Raw genomic sequence first — 7,770 nt, forward strand, 5'->3', positions numbered from 1 at the left:
TAACCACCACACATATATACATTTGTATATACATAAATATATCTATATCTCTCTCTATCAATCTATATACATATATGTATATATATATATATATATATATATAAGTATACGTATATATATACATACATATATATCTATCTATATATATAAGTATATATATATATATAAGTATATTAATGTATATATATGTTATATCTATAAATATATATATATTTTATCCACTGCAGGTTTCGAATGCGCTGGTGGATGTACTGCCTCCAGAAGCTGACAGTTCCATTTCAATGGTATGTTGTTTTGTTGTTTTTTCTTTTGCGCTTTCTTTTCACACAACCCGATGGCAGTACGAGTCACAGCTTCAACAGAAACCTACTACTTACAATTTTGTGATCTTTTGTGGACTTTGCTCTTGCAGCTTCTAGTACTTGTCTCAACCTCTTGTATTCAATTATTCTCGCTCGCGATAATTGGCGTTTCCAGATGGGTGGTGATGAGAAGCCCGATGTTACATATAGTGATATTGGTGGTATGGATATGCAGAAACAGGAAATGAGAGAGGCCGTAGAATTGCCACTAACGTGTCACGATCTTTATAAACAGATTGGTATGTTTGCCGTTGGAAGTGAGTTTTGTACTACGGCAGGAGAGTGCTGTCATTATAAGGCTGACTCATCCTATGAATTATCATGATTTATGCCTGCACCGCCCCGCATTTCGAGGCAGTAATTTGATGAAAGTGTTTATATAGTGGATCCGGATATCAGGAACTCACCTTACTGTGGTTGTACGTTTGCAGGAATTGACCCGCCACGAGGTGTACTGATGTATGGCCCCCCTGGAACGGGAAAGACGATGCTTGCAAAAGCGGTAGCTAATCACACCACAGCTTCTTTCATTCGTGTTGTGGGCTCGGAGTTCGTACAGAAGTACTTGGGAGAAGGTCCTCGTATGGTCAGGTATTTCGAATTCGCTTTGGGTTTATAGCCTGCTGAGAGTTTTTTGTTTCTTAGAATTAGAATATCAGTCTTAATGGTTGCTTACAGTAACTTGTTTCTTCGGCGAGTTGTTCAGTCACTGTGAATCTCGATGTCAAATTTGCGTTCTTGTTCAAAATTAACTAATTACCCTAAATTGCAATTTAAACGCAGAGATGTATTCCGGCTCGCGAAGGAAAACTCGCCCGCTATTATTTTTATCGATGAGATCGATGCTATTGCCACAAAACGTTTCGACGCACAAACTGGAGCAGATCGAGAGGTACAGCGTATCCTGTTAGAGTTGCTGAATCAAATGGATGGATTCGACCGCAACGATAATGTCAAGGTGTGTAGTTCTGTAGTACACTCGCCTACACTGCCATTTCAAGAACGGTTTAACAGTATCGTTTGCCATGAAACTCTTGTATCTGCCCTTCCAATACGTGCTTGCGACTTCGTCAATCGGAACTTCGATATGTTGCTCGCAAGTTTTGCCAACCTTGATTCAATTGTATTCTACGCAGGTCATCATGGCTACAAACAGAGCCGACACGCTTGATCCCGCACTACTTCGACCGGGTCGTTTGGATCGTAAGATTGAGTTCCCCTTGCCCGACCGCCGCCAGAAACGTCTGGTCTTCACCACAATCACTTCTAAAATGAATCTGAGCGACGAGGTGGACCTTGAAGACTGTATGTCCCACGCGTGTATAATTGTGACGTTGCTGCATGTCATAACTTCAGATGTCACTGAATAGCCGCCTGTTTTATGGCTTCGAATTATATGTGACAACATTTCAGTTTATCCCACGTGTGCACCATAAGCTAGACCTCTTGTATTTCCATTGCAATTCTTTGACGAAGTGCTCTTTGACTTTTGTTTATCTATACATCTGGGGCTATAAGGTATCATAGCACCAACCCAATTATCATCTGCATTGAAGGCATTCGCTTCAGCAATAGTCAAACCTTTCGTCTATTTGACGTAGAATTACATACATCTTGTCTTTGGTGACGCTTTGAAACTGACCTCTTGACACATCCATGGCTACACATCCGCTTCTATTGATAAGTGCTTGCTCATCATATTCACTTTCTGTGGCACTTGCAGTCGTTTCTCGCCCTGATAAGATCAGCGCAGCCGATATCGCGGCGATTTGTCAAGAGGCCGGAATGCAGGCCGTGAGAAAAAACAGGTAGTTGGCGAAAGAGTGCGCAAATACACGTTCATCTCCGATCTCCGTACATTCTATCTTTTTCTCCAATTACAAAACGTTGACCGAATTGATATATAGATCGTCCTAAGTTTTTTCAGAAAAAGCGTATGATTGCCGCGACCCTTGGATACCACGAGCATACCACTCAGAGGGTGCTAATATCCATATTCTATTTTACTTTCAGATACGTTGTTCTGGCCAAAGACTTCGAGAAGGGTTACAAGTCGAACGTGTCGAAGTCCGAAACCGAGTTTGAATTTTACAAGTAGACAAGTTATAGTATAGACGTATTCTTAAATTCACATCGAAACGCGGGTCGCAAAATATTAAAGATATTGAAATCGGTTGCAAGCGCTTTATTCACACATATGTTTGTGGTCGACGTACGTCGATCCGAAATTCGCAATTGGGCGTTCAGACTACAATATTCAAGTCCTAGAAGTCTGCTAAGGCGGTTCCAAGTGGACGTTTGTTTCAGGCGAATAAAGTCCGGAAAAAAAAGGGGGCGGGGCACTTTTCGCTTTCCTCTTATTCTATAGTAGGGGCTAGACTTGACCACTTTGTTTTAATATATAGGCATACGGATGACGCGCCACTGATATAATATGAATAGCGACACAAACTGCGATATATGTGCTATAAACAACGAATCTTTCCGTATCCACTGAGGCTTTTCCCAGGGTGCACCTATAGTATAATTCTAAAAATGCGGGGCGCGAAGTGAAAAGAGCTCAGCCCACAAGGAGAGAGGGGGGGTCGCAATGGAAGATATAGGTGCCATTAATTTCGGCTGTGCAGCAGTGCGTAATACAAAAATGACAGCGTCGAGCTATGTACTTATTGTTGAGGTGGGAACTTGAGTTCAACTCGTTCAAATGTTCGTCGTCAACTCTGCCTAATTCAGATCGCGATTGGGCTTTCAAAGCTACAAGTTGTCGAATCCAAACATACTAGAAAATCACACACCTGCGAATATTCGTGCGCGCATCAGTACGGTCACGAAGAAGAGTTTTGAAGACGTAAGATCTAATAGTTGACTAGAGGTCTTGAATCATACTAGCCGGATGTTTACACAAAACTGCAACCATCTCTTTGTGCAGCAGTAGTGTCACAAAACAATTCTTCAGAACCATGCACTACGAGTCTGCAGACACACTCAAATTGAGCGTTTAGCCTGTGAGCATATCAATCAATGCCAGAGATATATATATCTGAGATTGTACGTATGCAGCAATACTGATGAGATGATTCAAATTCTAAGCCAACGACTAGCCTCTCATTAAAGTACGTTTACTACATTGTGCTTATATATAGAACAAAAGGCGTTAAACGCAAGAACCGCATATTCGACATCATACACACGACTGTTTCCCTTACGCTACAATAATCGAGACAATGCGTCCACACATCAGCTACTGCTTTGGTTGTAAAATCGACAGATTGCCCGATTAATGTGGGTATGTAGCGTTCGTCGCAAGAACCTAAAATTCAACAAATACAAACCGCGTTTCCCTTACGCTACAATAATTGAAACGCTTCGGACACACACCAGGTACCACTTCAGTTGTAAATTCGATAAACTTCTATATTAAAGTATGATAGCGTCCTTCGCAAGAACCGTAAATTGGACAACAAACAAGACAGTTTCCCGTACACTACAATATTTGTAGACACTTGGACACACCCCCGCTACAGTGTAGTTGAAATTTGATAAAACTTCTAGCTTGAAGTGGGATAGCATTCATCGCAAGAACCGTCAATTCGACAACAAACAAGACAGTTTCCCTTGCACTACAATATTTGAGACACTTGGACACACCCCCGCTACAATGTAGTTGCAAAGTTGATAAAACTTCTAGATTGAAGTGGGATAGCATTCCTCGCAAGAACCGTAAATTCGACAACATACACACGACGGTTTCTCGTACTGTACTATATTTGAGACGATTCAGACACACACTAGCTACTACTTAAGATTGTAAAGTCAATGAAACTTCTAGATTAGAGTAGGGTAGCGTTCAAAGCATCACCTGAAGATTCGACAACATTACACAAGACGAATTTTCCTTGCCCTGCAATAATTGAGGCACTTCGTACACACCAGCACACTTTGGTTGTAGTGCCGATATGAAGTTAGTTTTAAGTAGGATAGCATTAATCGTAAGGACCGTATATCCGACAACAAATACACGAAGGACTTCTATTCACTACGATATTTGATACTCTTAGGGACACGCACCAGCTACTTCTTATGCAAAACATGCGACGCGCGAAATACAAACTCTCTGACGTGCGTGCTTCAAAGTACGCAGTCGCGGAATGTATATGCGTAAAGTTCTACATCAGCTACAGCCACTGCACTATATTCAAGGGTAAACACAGCACTCAAAGGGATTGAGTAAGAACATGACTCACACGGACCAAAAGTTATTGACAGATCCTTGAAGGTAAGTATTTTGATTTTGCTTCGCAATCTCAAGTGCATTCAATACAAAACAAAGTATACATCGTTAGAGTCTTGCACATTTATTCGCACATTCAGACAATACCAATCTAATATTTATAACAGCTGTTCAACTCGCAAGTAGAACCGACAGATCACCATCCACGCTGGGCGAATTTCTGGTCCTCGGGTAGAGTATCACAGTTAATTCCTACCATGGGCTCACCCAAGTTTTCACTGATCTCAGCTAGAATCTTGGGGTTGTTAAAGTTTGTGACAGCCATGACGATAGCGTTTGCTCGCTTCTCAGGATCACCACTCTTGAAGATACCCTAATGAGATTAAAGGTAGCCAGATAAGGAAAGAATCAATATTCGGAAACGAACACAACTATATAGATCACGCAGGGCATTATCACGGCAGTCCGGAAAATCAACACGCACTACGCCGCTAAATAGTGCGCAAGCGAGTCATTTGCCGTGCACGACCAGCCGAGATACCCATTAATTGCTAATTCTAAAATAGATCCTAAACAAGTACATATAGATATTTAGAATACCTATCCTCGAAAGAAAGACTCGATTTCATACACACAGACATAAGAATCAGCACCCACATACCGATCCAACGAAAACTCCATCACATCCGAGCTGCATCATCAGAGCTGCATCGGCGGGAGTGGCGATACCGCCAGCGGCGAAGTTGACAACGGGCAGACGACCGAGCTTGGCTGTTTGCTGAACAAGGTTAAGAGGAGCGCGGATCTCCTTGGCGAATGCGTATAACTCATCCTCATCCATACCCTTCATTTGACGAATTTGTGAGTTCATCTTGCGAGAGTGACGCACAGCCTCGACTACATTGCCAGTTCCTGCCTCTCCCTGTAAAACCACAAGAGAAGATTGAACAAATAGAGTAAAAAGAGTTTCGAACACGTTCCGTGCAATGCTCAAAACGTGGCATAGCGACGAGTTTGTGATCGCCTCGATACACCACAAGCACAGTATGTTGTACCCTATGACCGAAAAAATATCGTCTGGAGCTCAAAACCAACATAGGTCCCGGATTGACAGAATTCGACAACACATTAACATCCTTGACTCTGATAAAGTTGGGCAGAATAAAACAGCCATTCTGCTATGTGATAATGTCATATTTTCCGTTCCACCACCACAACAGACAAAAGCAAAACTTGCTTACATAAATACCTTGGTACGAATCATGCAGGCGCCTTCGGCAATACGTCGCAGAGCTTCACCAATGTCTTTTGCGCCGCAAACATAGGGCACCTTAAACTTGCTCTTGTTGATGTGGTGCTGTTCATCAGCGGGAGTGAGCACTTCACTTTCATCAATGTAGTCAACCTCCAGATGCTCCAGGATCTGTGCCTCCACGAAGTGACCAATACGGACCTTAGCCATAACAGGGATGGTGACAGCAGCCTTAATTTCTTTAATTAGCTGAGGGTCGGACATGCGGGCAATACCTCCATCCTTGCGGATATCAGCAGGCACACGCTCGAGGGCCATGACAGCGCATGCACCGGCTTCCTCAGCAATGCGCGCTTGTTCGGCATTGACTACGTCCATGATGACGCCGCCCTTGAACATCTCTGCGAGTCCGAGCTTGACGCCCTGTGTACTAGATTCTGCAGATGTCATTGTATATTCTGTATATGCTTCGATGTATAAAAGTGACTGGTGAACGTAAGCTTTCCATACTTTTACGAAGCCTCTATGCAAAATTTGAAATTTCGCTTGCACCATACATCCGCTACTTGGTACAAAAAAATATACGTGCCAAGGCCCAAGAGTCCCAATATCATTTTAACCCAAATTTCCCTCGTGGAGTTGACACCACACGGACACCATATTTATTATTTCTCTTTCATCATGTAGTCATTGGTATTGAAGCTGACGCGCCTGACTCCGCTCCTGAGGGCTGCGGACCTGGAGCAGATTTCAGTCCGTAAAACGTAAATACGCTTGCATAGTAATGCGTTAACCGTTGATTTCGTTGCCAGGGCATGTAATATACTCCCAACTGAAAAGAGGAGTACGCTTTAAAATGACTGCGTTAGCGTATACGTAGTACGTTTTCAGCTAAAAGCCCGTATTGATGATGTCTGGAGGCTGGAGTTCTAAATTCACCTGACGCCCGGGTTGACGCCTGACGGTCAATGACCGACTTTTCACTAATCACTATACGCCGTCGCCTGACAGAGAGAGTTTGCATTTGACAACAACGATTTTTTGACTCGCTACGACACCTCTCATCAATGAAATCAAAGGAAAATTTAAACGTCGCTTCTTTTGCGAAAAACTAGTCATCAATTCTGTGTGAAAAGTTAAAAATATGACATGCTCCGTAGTGTCTATTCATGGGCCCTGCCCACTGCCCGCTGGTGGTGGCTAGCGGCCAGTGCATAGCCTATTTAAACCTATTTACTATTTTTTTTCCTATTGTTTAAAAAATAAAAATAAAACAGCCAGTGTGTAGACTGTATTTATTTATTTATGTAGACTAAAATATTGTTATTGGTTTTTTCATAGCCCCCTGAAAAATAAGCATTTTTTTCTATATATATAAAAAAACATTATTTAGAAGAAAAATTACCACCATTTGCTGACCTCAGACTTCAGAGGCGACTCAGAGGCTCAGGCCTCAGTGACCAGTGCAGAGTCATTTTCCAGTCTGACCCTCTGCTCTGTGGGCCGCTTATGGCCTGATTGGCCTCTGGCCCTCTGGCTGGCTGGGCCTGGCTGTCTGGCTGACTCACACGACGTCTCATGTTCGACGCGGTGCAAACTGGGCTAATGACAAACTAGCCTCCTAAATTGTACAAAATTTTGCATAGTCTCCATTGCTCCAAATTTTAAAAATTTGCATATGTACATAGCCTGAAAATGGAAAAGGGCTGGCCTTATTTTCAAGGCTTTAGGGCAGGAACGTTGAAATAATTTCGTAAACGTGAAAACGTAGTACGTTTATGCTATGAGCACACGTATATGGATTTTGGCTCAATTTAGCATTTTGAATTTACCAGTTTCATACCATATTTTGACTAAAATCTGGACTAGTCTAGGACTAGCACTCTCTTCGGAGTCTCTAGTCACTACATAGTAGGGATAATATC

The 7,770-nt window shown here is 42.4% G+C and overlaps 2 protein-coding genes across 2 annotated transcripts; one reads left to right on the forward strand and one right to left on the reverse strand.

Annotated features, from left to right (window-relative positions):
* Nucleotides 1–225: 225 nt before the first annotated feature.
* SARC_09397 (26S proteasome regulatory subunit T3) lies at nt 226–2,536 on the forward strand. Its single transcript, XM_014296589.1, has 7 exons — nt 226–284; nt 478–601; nt 794–953; nt 1,146–1,320; nt 1,499–1,667; nt 2,086–2,170; nt 2,376–2,536. The coding sequence occupies exons 1-7, from the start codon at nt 282–284 to the stop codon at nt 2,458–2,460; spliced, it is 801 nt and encodes a 266-aa protein (XP_014152064.1). The 5' UTR covers nt 226–281; the 3' UTR covers nt 2,461–2,536.
* A 2,123-nt stretch (nt 2,537–4,659) lies between these two features.
* SARC_09398 (pyridoxine biosynthesis PDX1-like protein) lies at nt 4,660–6,390 on the reverse strand. Its single transcript, XM_014296590.1, has 3 exons — nt 5,843–6,390; nt 5,255–5,515; nt 4,660–4,966 (listed from the first exon to the last, which is right to left on the reverse strand). Exons 1-3 carry the CDS (start codon nt 6,293–6,295, stop codon nt 4,790–4,792), a joined length of 891 nt encoding a protein of 296 aa, XP_014152065.1. The 5' UTR covers nt 6,296–6,390; the 3' UTR covers nt 4,660–4,789.
* Between the last annotated feature and the right edge of the window lie 1,380 nt (nt 6,391–7,770).

This window comes from Sphaeroforma arctica (assembly GCF_001186125.1).
Source record: "Sphaeroforma arctica JP610 unplaced genomic scaffold supercont1.950, whole genome shotgun sequence".
Classification (NCBI taxonomy): Eukaryota; class Ichthyosporea; order Ichthyophonida; genus Sphaeroforma; species Sphaeroforma arctica.